Source organism: Electrona antarctica (assembly GCF_951216825.1).
Source record: "Electrona antarctica genome assembly, chromosome: 3".
Classification (NCBI taxonomy): Eukaryota; Metazoa; Chordata; class Actinopteri; order Myctophiformes; family Myctophidae; genus Electrona; species Electrona antarctica.
The window spans coordinates 12,778,456-12,795,748 of record NC_136808.1 but is presented as its reverse complement, the minus strand read 5'-3'; the positions used below and the strand labels follow the sequence as shown (position 1 = coordinate 12,795,748).

General features: G+C 42.7%; 1 protein-coding gene across 1 annotated transcript in view; it reads right to left on the bottom strand.

The window, feature by feature from the left end:
• The window catches only part of hipk3b (homeodomain interacting protein kinase 3b), a 307,389-nt gene that overhangs the window by 260,523 nt on the left and 29,573 nt on the right, over positions 1-17,293 (bottom strand). The window contains exon 3 of the mRNA XM_079497589.1: positions 4,489-4,612. Within this exon, the coding sequence (XP_079353715.1) occupies positions 4,489-4,612 (124 nt within the window). The remainder of the gene's footprint in view (positions 1-4,488; positions 4,613-17,293) is intronic.

The window sequence follows — 17,293 nt, the reverse complement described above, 5'->3', positions numbered from 1 at the left end:
AAATATCACTGGTGCTCAATATTTTATGTTAAGGACCCCAGAAATTATATGTAATTGGCCGCCGACCCCCATCTGAAAATATGTTGTTCCAGGGACCCCCCAGAAGCAAAGATTTGAGTTAAAAACGTTCACTCTGAAAGAATATATTCAAAGATTTGCGCCACATTTTAGTACTCAAGTACTGTACTTCAATACAACTTTGAGGTGGAGTATTCCCATTTTTCAATACTTTTACTTCTACTGCACTACATCTCTAAGGAAAATATTGTACTTTTACTCCACTATACATTCATTTTACAACTTTAGTTACTGGTTACTTTGTAGATTATGATAATTATGACAAAACGTACAGTAACCAATTCAGCCCCAACATACATTTCGGCCATTTGAAAATAGCCGATCGGATCTACAGGCGCATCGCAACGCATTGTGAGCTTGTAGATCAGCTATTTTCAAATGATCTGTATACATTTGAAAACTTGAAATGGGACATTCTACATAATGAGCACTTTCTACTACATCCACTTCCGTTATTACTACCACTGTGTGTGTGTGGTCGCATCCACTTCCGTTATTACTACCACTGTGTGTGTGTGTGGTCGCATCCACTTCCATTATTACTACCACTGTGTGTGGTCGCATCCACTTCCGTTATTACTACCACTGTGTGTGTGGTCGCATCCACTTCCGTTATTACTACCACTGTGTGTGTTGTTGTCGCATCCACTTCCGTTATTACTACCACTGTGTGTGTTGTTGTCGCATCCACTTCCGTTATTACTACCACTGTGTGTGTGTGGTCGCATCCACTTCCGTTATTACTACCACTGTGTGTGTGGTCGCATCCACTTCCGTTATTACTACCACTGTGTGTGTGTGGTCGCATCCACTTCCGTTATTACTACCACTGTGTGTTGTGGTCGCATCCACTTCCGTTCTCTCGTTCGGCGATGAGAAAGCCTGATCGCAGCGATTACAGCGTCGGCTATAGGAGATAAAGGTGATCGAAAGAAACAGATAAGAGTGAGTGCTTCTGAAATTCAAGATGGCGCGCCCCATTGCTGTTGACAACATCACCTAGCAACCCAATGCTAATGTGAGTAGCATTATGACTTGATCGATCATAACTATATATAGCACTATAAAAGACCAATTGCCGTACAGCACCGGCAATGGCGTTAAATGTATTAACGACCACACTTAAACCTGTGATGGAGTAGACCCTTTTTTAATCAATAGATGGCAATAAAATACCAATTTTATAAGTGCCAGTGACATCATGATGAAATCTCAAGAGCTTAACTAAAATAGAATAAGATCAAACTTTACTTGTTGTACCACTCCGCTCTAAACTACCATCATCTATTGTACACTCTGGGCCCAATTACATACAGTTCTATCTTTAATCTCCTGTAGTTCCAGTCTCCGGCTCCAAAACTATGGAATGAACTTCTCATTGCAATCAGAACTGCAGACTCACTCCCAATCTCCCGCCGTAGTCTGAAAACGCACCTCTTCAGACTCCATCTTAGCCCGTAGCACTTGCTTTAGCACTTGCACTAGCCTCGACGGCCTTACAGGCGTATGCAAAGGCTAAACTTATGTAATTTAGATAGCATTTTATGTAGACATATCACTCTATAGTCACAGTATAGTGTACACTCATAGCTTCACTGTACATATTTTCTACTGTTAGACAGATGCTAAGATTCCTTAGGATTCTTGATGACTATTTTTTTATGAATTTGATGTATTACCATGTGTTGTTCTTGATTACTGCAAGTTGCTTAAATTATAAAATGTCTCCCCCTTCCCTCTGCCATCTGAGGCTTTTCTCATCATAGTCACTGAAGGCCTCTCTCCAACAGCTTTCATTCTGATCTGCTCATGTGCAGATTCATGACTTATAGCCCCGTGCTGCCACACTCAAGTCAAATCTCTTTCGGAGGTATTCAGTTATCCCTCCTGCCTGCCTGCCTTGGGCCTGGACAGTGTGGAAAAATGATGCCAGGCCATATAAATACTTTTTGCCGGGGACGCGGTCTGCAGTATAGGGCTCATGGCGGTAATGCAGAGTAATGGTAATGCATGGGGAGACGGAGGGAGAGAGAGGGCCACGCCCCTGACTGCTGCTTCCATGCAGCCTTGAAGCAGAATGGCCTCCAGAGCGCCGGGGAAAGCCACTCTATCTATAATGTAAGCCCAGAGATCATGCTATTCCTGGCCATGGCATCTATCAGGGAGGCATCTACAGTATCACCACCACCCCTGCTATGCCGTCATTCAGAGGGAAGATGCCATTCTTCTGTCTCCCACCACAGCACCCCCCCCCCCCCCCGCCCCCCAGGAGCGCAGGGAAGCCTCCCCCGTGAACAGACAGGAAATACTGCACTAATCTGGGCCTGTCACTGCCCGCCACTCGCCTCCTCCATCTCCCTCTCTTCCCTCAAATACTCCAACACACCCCCTTTCTCTTCCTGCCTGTGCGTACCTTACTTACAACGCTCAGTTTCTAAACAGTGTTGCCAACTCTTGTGAGAGAAATAAGCCAACCCATCTCCAAAAACAAGGCCAAAACAAGCCAACTCGTAGTGAGAGAAATAAGCCAAATCTTCCCTCGAAAAACAAGCCAAAACAAGCCCAATAATATCGCCATATAATACTCATGAATAAATATTTGATGCATTTATCATTATAAATACTATCTATGTCTATAATTATGAATGTTTTGGTCATTTATACTATTCCACACATAGTAGAGACACCAGACCGATTCTGTCACTCAGAGTGATTCACACTTCCTCAAACCTATGGGTATTTATAACATATACATCAAAGAAATGTTGGCTTGTTTGATAGCCGTGTGAAGTGAGGGGTGCTCTTATCATCATACAGCAGCTGCATCATACATCATCACATTCAGGCCAATCACAATTGGCGTCCTCACTTTTCTCCTCAATACTGTACATTGCTCAGCCAAACAAATCATTGCTATGGGGTGCTCAGCCAATCAAATCATCGCTAATGGGGTACACACAAACACACTAAGCTGGGCAAAAGGTTTCATGAACCCTGGAGAAGGAGAGTAGTCTTACATAAATAAGTCTAGAACTGTATTTTATGCAACCGACATCAGAACTTGAAATGCAGCAAACCCTCCCACTCGCTCAGATCAGCCACGCAAAGAAGCTGGAAGTACATTCTCAAAAAACGCCGGGACAACGCTCTACACGTCCCAAACTCTTTTGCCCTTCTGGCTCTTCCCATTGCAATCAGAACTGCAGATTCACTCCCAATCTTATGCCGTAGTCTGAAAACCCACCTCTTCAGACTCCATCTTGGCCCATAGCACTTGCCCTAGCCTCGACGACCTTACAGACGTATGCACAAGACTTATGTAACTTAGATAGCTTTTTATGTAGACATAACAATACGCATAGTTTCATTATATAGATAGTCTACTGTTAGGTTCTTAGCTTACGTATAATTCTTGATGGCCATTTTTTTTATGTATTTGATGTATTACCATGTTTTGTTCTTGCTTACTGTCTCTCTGGATTAAGAGCGTCTGCTAAATGCCTAAATTGTAAATTGTATGAACTCGCTCAAAAACCTGCCAGTCCATCATGTCTCCATTGCCACTGACTTATTCTTCTGAAATTAGTGTTCACGGCACAGTCTTAGCCCTAAGCATCCACCAAGAGAACGAAGAACGAGACATGAAGCGAGATAACTCCAGCCGGTGGAACTAGAGCCTGTGAAAAGAGCAGTGAGATGTGGGCGGATACACAAGGACTTAGTGCTGTCTGGATAGCGATGAGCGGAGGCCCCTTAAGAATGGATAGAAACAAGGTTGAGGGAAGAGCGAGGTCGCGCAGGGGGCGTGGGTGCTGAATTAAGTTCATCCGTCGGAAATACAACAGATGCCAGAGGAAAAGAGAGGGAAAGAAGAAGGAGGAGGAGAAGTAGAAACCAGGCCACTGAGATATGTCACGTTAAAGATGCATTGTAAAGATTGAGTTTTACACGGAATAAAAACATAATAAAAGAAAAGGAGGGGGACACAAGAGAGGAAAACAATGCTAATCACTGGCTTCCTCTAAAACAGGCCTGAAATCCACCTTTCAGTTCCAAATGGAGAGGAAATGATCCCTCACTTCTCCCTCAGACAGATCACCCCCTCTTACACCCATCTTCTATGTTTCTTCCACTATGTACATTTTGTGATGATATTGAATTTTGTTATTTTTCATGTCATGTTTGTGAAATGATGAATACATGCAGGGACCCGAATGCAAACAAGACCGCAATGGGGGGGTTTGCTATCCTTGGTGCCATCCTTTTAGACCAAGTGTTTGACCGTATACTCTGTGCTGTTTTAGTATTCAAGTATTGAATACTTGAATCAATCAATATTACAAAGGAGGACCAGATCAGAACAGAAAAAAGAAAGAAATAAAGAAGGTGGTGCTGAATTATTGTTGTTACCTGGTCATACTCCAGGGCTCCGGGGTAGAGGGGCCAGCCCAGGAAGAGCTCGGCGATCACACAGCCCAGGGACCACATGTCTATGGCTTCACAGAACGGCAGGCCCAGGATGATCTCTGGAGCCCTGCGGAGACGAGAGGAGAGCACAGACAAACCACGGTTAATAAGCAGTCAGGCGATTACGCACCTTCAGTGGTGGAAAAAAGCACTCAAATGTGTTACTTAACCCATTTTGACCTGACGTCGAAATTAAAAAAAACGTTAGCTCTGAAAGAATATATACCTATTCAAAGATTTGTGCCGCATTTTTACGATTTTTCAAAAATAGCAGACCTACAAGTTCATAGCGCGCCACTCGGTGGCGCGCTATGAGCTTGTAGATCTGCTATTTTTCAATAGCTAAAGCATAACAGAATGCTTGAAACACCAAAAGGGGTTCCCGCCCAAAATGGGTTAACCCATTTAGAGTGTACAGTACTTGTATAACCAGGCCAGACAGACATGAATGACCCCTTCAGATTTAGGCTGCGGTTTAGCGGGTCAGCCAGACTATAGGGTCAGAGCTGCTGTGGTGTCCACGCTGGGTCGGTGAGAGGTCAGTGGCATTAGTGACACCAGGATGCTGTGTACAGTACTTTACCCATTTAGACTAGTGATGGGAGATTAATCGGCAAACCCATCGGTATCGGCCGATATTGGCCTTAAACCAATTAATCGGTATCGGTAAAATCATTTATCGGATTTAGCAGATATTTAATTTTATTATAATTATGTTAAAATATTTTTTAAAAAGCCTGAAAAAGCTTTTTGTGATGATGAAGGATGCAAATTATATCAGTGTTTTCTGGGGAAGCTTTTGAAAAAGTCAATAGTTGGAACATTGAAAAAAAAATACTTCATTCGTTTATGTTGGGATATGAGCCAACATTTCAATAACGGTGCATCCCTAGTTTTGGAATAAAGAGGCATTGCTTTTTTTCAAATTCAGCCTTTTTTCAAAATAATTATATTTTTTAAATACAGAATGAGATCATATCGACATCGGTTGTATCGGTTATCGGCCATATTTGGCAATTAATTAATTAAATCGGATATCGATATCGGCCAAATTGTCTCATCGGCACATCCCTAATTTAGACCTGATGCCAATATAAATAAATAAAAACGTCTTCCAAATCCAGTTGGAAGCAGTTTTCTGAAAAATCTATGTTTCTATGTCAGTGCTGCTCAACCTTTTTCATGTCAAGAACGCCCAGAATTATCTATATTTGGCCGTGGACCCCCATCTGAAAATATGTTGTTCCAGCGACCTCCCCAGAAGCAAAGATTTGAGTTAAAAACGTTTGCTCTGAAAGAATATATATATATATATATATTCAAAGATTTGCACCACATTTTCACAATTTTTCAAAAACAGCATATCTACAAGCTCATTTTTCAATAGCTAAAGTATAAACATAATGCTTAAAACACCAAAAGGGGTTAAATGGGCTAACATCAGCAAGAGTACACACGTTACCAACGACAACCTGTATAATGGAATGCCAAGGTTGAGACAGAAAATAGCAGCCAGGAGAATGAGACTAGCAGGACACTGCCAAAGACACCAAGAGCTGCCAGCCAGCAAAGTATAGTGCTGCGGGAACCAAGGACGTCCCACATTAACATACTGTACGTGGATGTACTCAAGAAAAACGCAGGAGCGCAAAGCACCAACGAGCTGGCCAGGATGTATGGAGAACCGGGAATGACTGGAAGCGACGATGGAGGGCTTGTCTGAGGACGAGCTAGAGAGAGCACAGTCACATAGGAAATTCTGTAGTGACATGGGCGCTCAATGTAAACGCTGTTTACTTGTACCAAGTAAACAGTCTTTGCTGCCGTCGATGCGGCCCTGCCTGTCTGTCTGTACCAAAATGGGCGACATCAGATAAACTTTGTCATACTATGTGCATCCTGGACATCACACAGTGGTGACTTAATGTTGCTTTACGTCTTAACCCATTAAAACCGGGAAAGCATCAGTGTTATTTTGCGTTATATATAAGATTTTTCTTTAAAAAAGCTTTACAAGTGTGACTAAGAACTACTGATTTAGAAGGAAAGAAACGGATTAATTTGTAAAACAAACTAATTTAAACTAATTTAAGCCTATTAATAAAGATATAAGACCAGGCAGCTGAAAAACTCAGCAGGAATATCTCAATATGAGCACGTGATGTGGCGTAATGGATAGGTTGCAACTGAAGAGGCGTGGAATGCAAAGATGTGAATATATATAGTGCTGGATTGTGTGCGTGTGTGTGTGTGTGTATATGCTGCAAACTTCTTAAACCGTATCCAGGCTCACTGCTTATACAAGTGGTGTAATGTTAAAATATATTACAGACGGGAGTTCCACCGCGCCTCAAGCCTGTGGTAGGCTAATCTGGTGCATCTCAGAGGCAGGGCAGGTATAGCAAGAGGAAGGAAGGCACTGGAGCCACAGTTTAAGCCCTTTTTACGAGCTTGTAGATCTGCTATTTTTGAAAAATCGTGAAAATGTGCCGCAAATCTTTGAATATATATTCTTTCACATCAAACGTTTTTATCTCAAATCTTTGCTTCTGGGGTGTCCCTGGAACAACATAATTTTGAGATGGGGGTCCGCGGCCAAATACATATAATTCTGGGGCTGCTTGACATGAAATAGTTTGAGAGAACCACTGATATAGAAACATAGGTTTATCAGAAAACCGTCAGGATTTAGAAGACATTTGTAGAATCTGACCTCCGGTCTAAAATGGGGTTAACACAATCTACACAAAGAGCATGAGATTGTAGGGCAATCCTCCCCTCATCACTTCATAGGATTACCGTCTCGCACAGCCAGAAAACACAGACCAGGGCAATCCTGTGCTTTTTATAATATTGAGCTTACCTAACCGGCTCTAGCAGCGAGGTAGTTAGAGGACTAGTCTCAGAGATCTCTGGGGCCATATGGCACTGACTGGCAATCGACATGAGGCTGCATATGTCTGGCGACAGCTAACCTAGGACTTTACTAAAATAAGTTTTTAGGCTATTTAATCACATTGTCAGAATGAGTGCACGCAACAGCTGCTGAAGACAGCAACGTAGCAGGCAGCAAAACACAACCAATGCAGTTATGCTAACCATTTGAGCCTCAGGGATCGGGCCTTATTTTTACGCAGCAAGTATCTCCTGGGGGGACTGGGGGAGTATATATACAGTGCACGGTATGGACACCCTCAGTTGTGACATACCATACATCTAAATATTTCGGCCTTAGCAGAGATGCTCTTCTTATCTATATATACACATTTGAGCAAATTCTGCCTGTGTTCACAATCGGGTATCCGAGTCATAGACCGCATGCGGAAGTGCTGTTTACACCCGTGCTCTGCCTGTGCTCCAACGTCACTCACTTCACCTCTGCAGGTTTTTTTGCAGCTTTTGCTGTTTCCGTTTTCCGTGATGCGCTGGGCCAATAAAACAGAGAACGCACTTGGCTTATAATAATAATACATACAATTTATATAGTGCTTTTCAAGGTACCTAAAGTTGTTTTACAGATCAAAATAAAAAACAGTTTTATTAGAAAATTAAACTAGTTAAAAAGTTAAAAACTAGAAACTAAGGTAGGCAGACAAAGTGGGGGGAGGGGAATTATGTAGGAAAAGCAAGTCTGAAAAGGTGGGTTTTAAGTGTGCTTTTTTTTTATTTTAATCTTTATCCCACGATTTTGTAACCCATTTTTCACCCCTGTGTCAATTATCGAATGTGATCCTGGGCTCTACACACCCTCTGCCAACCTGGGGAGAGCAACAGACTTGAACTCATGCTTCCTTCATGCATGAGTGTCCAAGTTGCTCCTTTACACCTGACAGGGGGGGAGTTTCCCTGGTTGGACGTAGCGCGTGGAAGGAACACGTTATTCCAACCAGTTCCTTTCCCCTCCATCAGGCGCCCCAGCTGGCCAGGGGGAGGCAGTTTAGAGACCAGGATTACTGCATGTTTTTGTGAGGGTACCAGTACCCAGGGTAAGTGTGCTTTTGAACAAGGTTATCAAAGGCTTCTCTTCTCAGTGCAACTTATATTGATGTGATGGCCCGAGAACACAACAACAACACGGAACAATAGTTCCATAATTCGCGTTAGACACGAAGAACTGGCCGAAGGCTGGTCGAGCATCTAGTGTTATACAACCTGTCTGCATAAGGGGTGTGACTGTCGACATCTGTGATGGGCGAGTGCGAGGGCAGAAATTGTCGCACTGTGTACAACTCTCACAGCACCCTAAAGAACACATTGTGCTGCTGCCTGTCTCAGCACACCTTGGACATTCAAAAACAGGGCCAGACTACATGTTGTAGCGACGCTGCCTGCGTGTAGCAGATGGCCTATGGTTGCCACAGAGACGTCAGAAATTGAACGTTGAACTGAATTGAACATTGACTGAGCATGCTAGAGAAGCTAATCAGAAGACATGCAATGTTCATAAAGAGAAGGAATGCGAGGAGGACACAATCGGGGAGGAACGAGGCAGAACTTGCGGACATAATTTTCCTTCATTCATGTATTATTTATTACTTGTGTATTGCCATAAAATGGCTCAAAAACCAGAATGTTAGGCAGACACAGATGTCATGCCAATCTATTGATTTTCACATTGTCCATTATTTCAGAAGGAAAGGAGCAGGTCTCTCTCTCCACTAAGAGGATGCTGAGCGGACGTTGCCATAGTTACATGGCTCGGTCCAGTTAAACGCAACTCACAACCCTTACCGGCCTCCCTCCCGTGAATCTAAATCTATTTTCTATCCTGAGGATATGACGGCGTGTAAGTCAAGGGTCTGCTGAATGCTAGTAAAGTAGGCAAGCAGTGGCCTCGTGACAATTCAATCTCACGTGGCCCTAAGTGAGATGGCCAGATTTATGAAGAGACAAACAATACACAGTATTGTACAGTAGCCAACATGCAAACATACTGTACATATACACACACCATGTGTAAATGGAATACATTCAATGTATTCATGTACACTTTATTTGTACAACACCAAAGTCATACAAAACAGCTTAAATTGCTTTTTTTCTATCGATTACTGACCCCATGGAGACTGGAATTTGTGGATTTTTGTATAATATTATTTGTATAATATTCAAAGATCTGCACCACATTTTCACAACTTTTCAAAAATAGCTATAATCTACAAGCTCGTATGAGCTTGTAGATCTGCAGTTTTTCAAAAGCTAAAGCATAACATAATGCTTAAAAAACCAAAAGGGGTTCCCGTCCTGAATGGGTTGTACGGGGCGGCCTAAAGCAGAAAATGCTGCACCATACATTAAAGGTTACAGTTGTCTATAGTCCAGGGCTTGACATTAAGGATTGTCCTGTTGTCCAGGACAACTAATAAATCCTTCCGGACAAGTGCATTACATTTTTACTTTACGTTGGACAAATGACTCTTGGTTTACCTTTTTTTGTGACACTCCTAGCAGCCAACAATATTGTGTGACATTATTGTGTGACTAACATCACTTATTTATTTTAAACGGCTACTAATTGCGACCATAGGTCGCGTTTACTATGAAAACCTGCATTTCCCATCAGTCAGTCAGTGTGACGTGTCACACCACGTCACAGTTTTGCTTGCGTTAGTGTTACTGCGTTATTGTTACTTACTGAAATACATAAACTAGCCATAATGCCACCAGGCCTTCGGTAAAAATACCACAAATGTCACATGTTTAACTCATTTGGTCTCCTTCAGTGAAAGTCAGTCTGCATGTAGAAAGCATCAGTGTTCAAAACAAGGTGACCAGCATATTTCTGAAGAAATATGCTGGCTCTGCCTATAAAGCATATATCTGAGCTACGGGGTAAAAAATGAGGATGAAACGGATGGCTTTCACATTTCATATTGCTGGTGGGATTGCACCAGGAGACTATACACAAAGCAAATGCAGAAACTCGAGGCATGAGCAAAACTGCTTTAAGGAACCATTGTACTTCCAGACAGAGGCAATCAGCATCTACGCTGCCTCCATCTCTCCTTCCTGTTCCCATCCCAGACCATGGCTAATGGATCCCTAATGCTGTTAAGGGGCCCGATTGGCACCTAAAAGACCATCAAAGCTCACGCCCAAAATGACCGCTTGTGCTCACTCCAGCCTTCTGAAGCGGCACAAGCCATCACTAAGGCCCTGCGGGCTTTCATTAGGCCCCAGAATCAGACCAATTATAGAACACCCATCAGTGTGTAGCTTCAGGGGGGGGGGGGGGGGGGGGGGAGTGTCAACACCTACAACTGAACTACATGCCGTCATCACGGACAATGTGCTATATGCATGCACGCCATTTTGGAAATTACTTGGGGCCCTTCCTTACTTCCTTCCTTCACATGTGTTACCGATGACACTAATGAAGGCTCTGTTCCATTCTGGTCAAACAGAGTCAGGGTGCTGATATGATAATGTTGGCTCACTGGAAACACTCTGCTACACCTGTGGGTCTCAAAGTATCCTTGAGTGAGTTTCAAATGGCCCCATACGGGTGTGTAACTTTGGGAGGATGCAAATGGGAGAGAACCAAATGGAACCGTAAGGGTCCATTTGTACACTCTCAAGAGTTATGGGGGGTCCTTGAAATTAAAACGTTTGAGAACCTCTGCTGATTTAGACTGCAGTCACATCAAGTCAAATCCGATTCAAATCAGATTTATTTCTCAAATCCGATCAGAGTAAAATGCTCGCGCTCTGTAATGACGTCACGTCAGTAGCGCTTGGGTTGCGCTGCAAGTGACGTTTTGGATAGTTTGATATGTGACTCAGGTCACTTCATCTGGTCGTTGCATTCAGACTGAGACAGTTCTCCTAAGATCGGATTTAAATCGGATTTGAAAGCACCTCTGGATGTGACTCAAGTCACATTTGAAAAAATCGGATTCCATGTGACCTGTCTGCATTTAGACTTATTTAAGCAAGTTGGATTTCTATCTTGAAGTGACACAGATCTCATTCAGAATCCCCCAGAATTAGTGCCCAAGTGTCCTTGAGCAAGACGCTTAACCCCTAATTGCTCCCGATATGCAGGTTGGTGCCTTCGCTGCCTTGCATGGTTTCCTCTGCCAATCCGTGTATGAATGTGTGTAAAGCACTTTGGATAAAATGCGCTACAGTTGGGTGCCACCGATATTGTCCCTTATCATTTGACCCATTTAGGTTTTCTGAAATAAATATTTTCACGATTTAAAAAAAATAGCAGACCTACAAGCTTGTAGCGCGCCACTCGGTGGCGCGCTATGAGCTTGTAGATCTGCTATTTTTCAATAGCTAAATTATAACATAATGTTTAAAACACCAAAAGGGGTTCCCGCCCAAAATGGGTTAACTGTCCTTTTGCGCAGATCACGCAAACCTCAGCAAAAAGAAAAGGACAATATCGATGGCCTCCAACTGTATATGAATGCACCATTTACCATAAAATGGCAACTGAGAGATCTCCTCTCAAAGCGTGCTCACCCTATGAATGCCAGCGAGTGATGATGGACTTCTGGAGTATATCGATACGTTTGAACTACTTAGTCTGGATTAAGGAAAGCCTATGAGAAATTAGAGCCGACAGATGGAAGAAAATGTAGTAAATGTACTTCTCAGTATTATTACAGTGCGGCGAGTTTTCAATGGCAACCTTCCCCAAAAAGAATACTGGAAAAGTGCGGCGTCGAACATGAGGGTATTACATAAAGATTGTAAAAAGATCAGCTTTCTAGACAAATAACCAATGGTTGGGAATATTCCTAGATCTGACGGCTCATGCAAAACACGGTTCAAACCCATGACCGGAAGAAAAAAAAACTTTAAATACCCAGTACTAGTTCCCTCACCCATTCAGGACGGGAATCCCTTTTGGTGTTTTAAGCATTATGTTAAACTTTATCTATTGAAAAATAGCAGATCTACAAGCTCGTAGTGCGGCACTCAGTGCCGCGCTATGAGCTTGTAGATCTGCTATTTTTGAAAAATCGTGAAAATATTTGAATATATATTCTTTCAGAGCAAACGTTGTTAACTCAAATCTTTGCTTCTGGGGATGTCCCTGGAACATCATATTTTCAGATGACGGTCCGCAGCCAAATACAGATAATTCTGGGGGTCCTTCAGATGAAAAAGGTTGAGCACCACTGACATAGAAACATAGGTTTTTCAGAAAACTTTTAGGATTAAGAAGCCATTTTTTTCAGAATCGGCCTCAGGTCTACAATGGGTTAACAGAAGGGCAGAAAACATTGCCTGACTTTCTTTTCCCCAACACGACACAAACTTTATTTCTTTTGCCTCCCAGTCACGAGACTTGCGTGTGAATATCAGGTCTGGCGTTTGATACTTTTATGCCTCCTGGCTGGGTTGTGTATGGGTTGGAAAATGATCGTGAGTGAGACTCGAGAGGCAGGCCAACTCTTATTGAGGGGAAGTTCAATGGCTCCACTGTCTGAAATGTCACGGACTGTGTTCAAAGGTTTCCAAAGAACCTTGTATGCTACAGGGAAAACCACCTTCAGGAGCAGTGCAGATGGGACAAAAAGCAAGAGACATCTTCAAAGAGCTTTCCATGGCTGCCAGCAGTCCTTCCTTTTCAAAAAGGTAGGGTTTCATTCCATTCCCTCAGTGCCTGCTAAATACCAATAGCATTCTATTGCCAATTATATTCCACCTCAGTAACAAGAGAAAGTGAGCAAGCAAGCAGTTCATTTTTATCCTATACGTACTGTATAAAATTAAATGTAACTTCAGAGGATGCATTTTCTACTTTGGTTTTGCTGCTTACGTGCTTGAAAAGTGCCTGGACTACATTTGCTACTTCTCTACTAGCGACCATAAAGACAACCTTAGTGGACACTATTTCGTTATTTGGCTGCCTCTAAGCCAATGGGAGACCCATAAAACCCATAGTCCGAACGGCATGAAAACCCATGCTCTGAACGCCACAACGTGAGTTCGTATTGGCTGCTGTTGTGTAAGGGGTTGGACGGGCGGAGCGAGTGGAAACAGAAGCTAATGTTATGAGCATATGGAGCTAGAGGAAAGCCATAACAAAACACAGTGAGTGAACCAAACATAAATGTCAGAAACGAACCAAAACATCGGACGGGAGCTTGTTAACGGGGAGAAAAAGGGAAACAGCCAAGCAGCAGCACTTGCTGCACCTGGCAGTTAATTTTTTCAGCCACTCCATTACGGAGCTTTGTGTGTCCCTGGGTCCCTGGCTGGCTGTGTTCCTGGCTGGCTGGTTGTGTTCGAGCACAAAAATTGCGTTTGGTTGGTTTTCACAATCAAGTGTCACTGTTGCGCAGCCTAACACACACACGCAGTATATATGAGGATTTCGGGTGTGACAGTACAGTACAGTACAGTACAGTACAGTACAGTACAGTACAGTACAGTACAGTACAGTACAGTACAGTGACCCCCTGAGGACCCCCACACGGTAACTCTGTCATTTCTCAAGCGTTTCTGAAGCAGGGCGGCTCGCTGGAACTGGCCCAGCCCCCTGGGCGTGTTCCTGGGGGTCTGTATTTTTTCTACCGTTTCGGTAGTCTGGGTGTTCCGGGGACCCCCACACGGAGTTGCACCACTCACTTCACACGGGTGTGATTTTTTTTATATATACAAAATGGTATAATAATGGTAGCCAACTACAATAGCATAAAGTCTAGCTATAAAATATTAAGAAAACCTGCATTGACCGCAGCTTTTTGTCCATTGTAAGCCAATGTCAGCAAACAGCCAAACACCAATGGACAACGCTGAGCTCAGCACTGGCACGCCATTGCACCGGACAGAAGTTGAGAGCAGTGGTTTTCAACCAGTGGGCCGGGGACCACTATCAGTGGTCCTTGAAGGGATTCCAGGTGGTCCCCAGCTAAATGAAGGAGAGTTGGTAACCAAATGGACCCTTATACAGTAGATCTTTAACTCATGTGAGCGTAAAATGAAACCAAATGGACCCATACGGGTCCATTTGGTTACATTTTACGCTCTCAAGAGTTAAATTATTGTTAAATGTCAGCATCATTTAATTTAAAAGACGTCTACACAATTAGAGAATGTAGAAGAATTGTCATTTTGATCAACGTTTGCCCGTTATCTCTCCTATGGTACCAACATCAATATAGCATGGAATTGTGGACAGAATCGTATCCAACGACAACAAAATATTCTAGGTTTTGAGTCTGAGAGGCTAAATGTCATCAAATGGTGGTCCGTGGCTTAAATGCCATGCCAAATAAGTAATGGGCCTTGATATGAAAAGGGTCGAAAACCACATCAGCCTCAAGATTGCATTACATTTTTGCTCGTCCCTTGTGGATTGCCTTTTGACCAATGAAATCAGGCTGGATTTGTGTGGTCAGTGGTCAGCGAGTTCAGCAGCATGTTCCTTCACCTCAAAACAGCTGCCTCCCTTCCCTCTCCTTCTCTCCCTGAGCTTCTCTCTGCCTCTTGTCCTCAATGCTGCGTCCAACAGAACAAACAAACAAAACACGAGGCTGGATCGCAAAGCAAGCGGGGGAAATGTGCTCCCCATCCCTGGCCTGGGGCTTGGGAAGGGATGCTGTGTGGACTGGACACAAACAAGACTGAAATACAAATGTGACAGGGTCTGATGCAACATGCTGTATTAACACGAGGCCTGCCGGGAACATAGGAATTTTAAAACGTAGAATCTTGTGGCCTGCCACAAACGGAAAAGCCGTTTTAACAGCGATGTATTAATTAATGCATGTTTTAATACGATCGTATCGAAATCTACCGTCAGTTAGCTTTGTTATGCTTCTGACACAATGGGCGCGGCCATTTTGAAAATGCGCGCGCATCCACTTACATTGCCGGCTCTGGTTTCAGACGGCTTTATCTCACAGAAGCGACATTGCAGAGGACGCTTTGTCCCAGACAAGCGTTTTCAACGGCCTGTAGCAGGCGCTGTGATACTCGCGGTCAGCTTTTTCCACCGCCGAGCGAGACAACAACAACCGGTCATGATACCACACACAGCAGCTTTTCACAGGAACAATGCGATTACGGATATTTGGATCTTCAAAGTAAGTGTTACGCGCGATAAAACCTTGGCAATACGCAATCGAGGGATTAATGAATGGCGGCAGGCAGACGGTTAAGAGATTTTATCTCACACCTCTCACAGTTAGTAGTGAGTTGGAAGTTTATTTGATTTTGTATTTTTTATCATAATCTTTCACTGGTAAATTTTTCACAATAACCATTCCACATTAATCACTATTTTCATGTGCGAGAGAAGGTGGTCCACTAGTCAAGTTGTACACATTATGTCAACATAATGCAGCTTGAAATTCGTATCAAACTGTAAATGATCACCTTCCAAAATAGATTTGGCCAAGTCAAATGGGAAAGACAATTTGAAAGCCATGGGTCCAACTGTCTCAACCAACATATCTCAACACTTTCTGGTAGAGACAAGTAAGCCCACTTGGTATTCCGGTCAGGACTGGTTTCCAGTTAACCGACATCACTTCACTGGATCAATTCTGAATTATATTAGTGCAAGTCAGCATGAGAAGAGTTAAGGCGGCCCAGGGGAACACCAAAAGCTTAAATAACATGCTATTAGATGTCATCAAATTCTATAGCTTCAGTCACAACCTCTTCCTATGCTGAGACAAGCAAATGCAGTGCCATAGTCAATAAAAGAAGAGACCTGATCTGCAATGAAAACAAATGAAAAAATATAATTTCTAGTATTAAAGATATAAGCAATATGGTTTTGTAAAAAATAAATAAAATTGTTTATAAAAGAAAATACAAAATAAAAAAAGCTCTATATTCTAATGGTAATCATTGCAATAGTGTGTTTTTTGTTCAGTACCAGTCACCATGTCTCTCTACCTCTTCAGTAAACCGAAAATACTGTACATTTTCAGGTCTGGATACAGAATTTCAAGAGAACGCCAAAAATAATGCATCAGCTAGCTTACTTAGCATATTGTGTTCCAGTTCAAATTTAGTCTGCTAACCTTTGTCTTTGTTTCATCACCTCCAGTTTCACTCGTTTTATCCTGTACCCTGTTCTCTCTCTTGATTGGATTAAATTGGTCTCCCGACTTGAAAATGTGTTTTCTTTTTGCATGAGTAATAGGGCTGCTATTTTAGCAAAATATAATTTACACCCCCTTTAACACTTTACCTGCGATTCGCGAGTTGCCCGAGTTATGTTTTCATTGTTTAATCCACGTTTTAATCAGTTTTAAGTCATACGGGCAAACGGGGCAATCCACCAGACAGAATGGGATATTTACTTGCCTTTCAATTACATTTTTGCATTTACTTGCATATATATATTCTTTCCCAGCAAACGTTTTTTAACTCATAGCTTTGCTTCTGGGGTTTCCTGGTACAAAAACTAATTCAGATGGGGGTGGGCGGGCAATTACATATAATTTTGGGGGTCCTTGACATGAAAACGTTTATGCAGAAAACTGTCAGGATGTAGAAGACATTTTTTGAATCTGGTCTCAGGTTGTAATGGGTATAGACAACAAACAAGACAAGCTACACGTTGGGCAGACGGCTGGATTCTCTCATGTTTATACTTGCCTTTCATTTGACCCCTTCCAATATAGGCCTAACTTAACCCATGGGACTAAACAATGCAACAGATATAGGCTATGGCTGTTGACAGTATCAAGTATCAAGTACTGTATGACACATGGGTTGACTGGCCTCTGGGAATAATGTTGCCTGTTGTCCCAATGTTGTCTCTCTC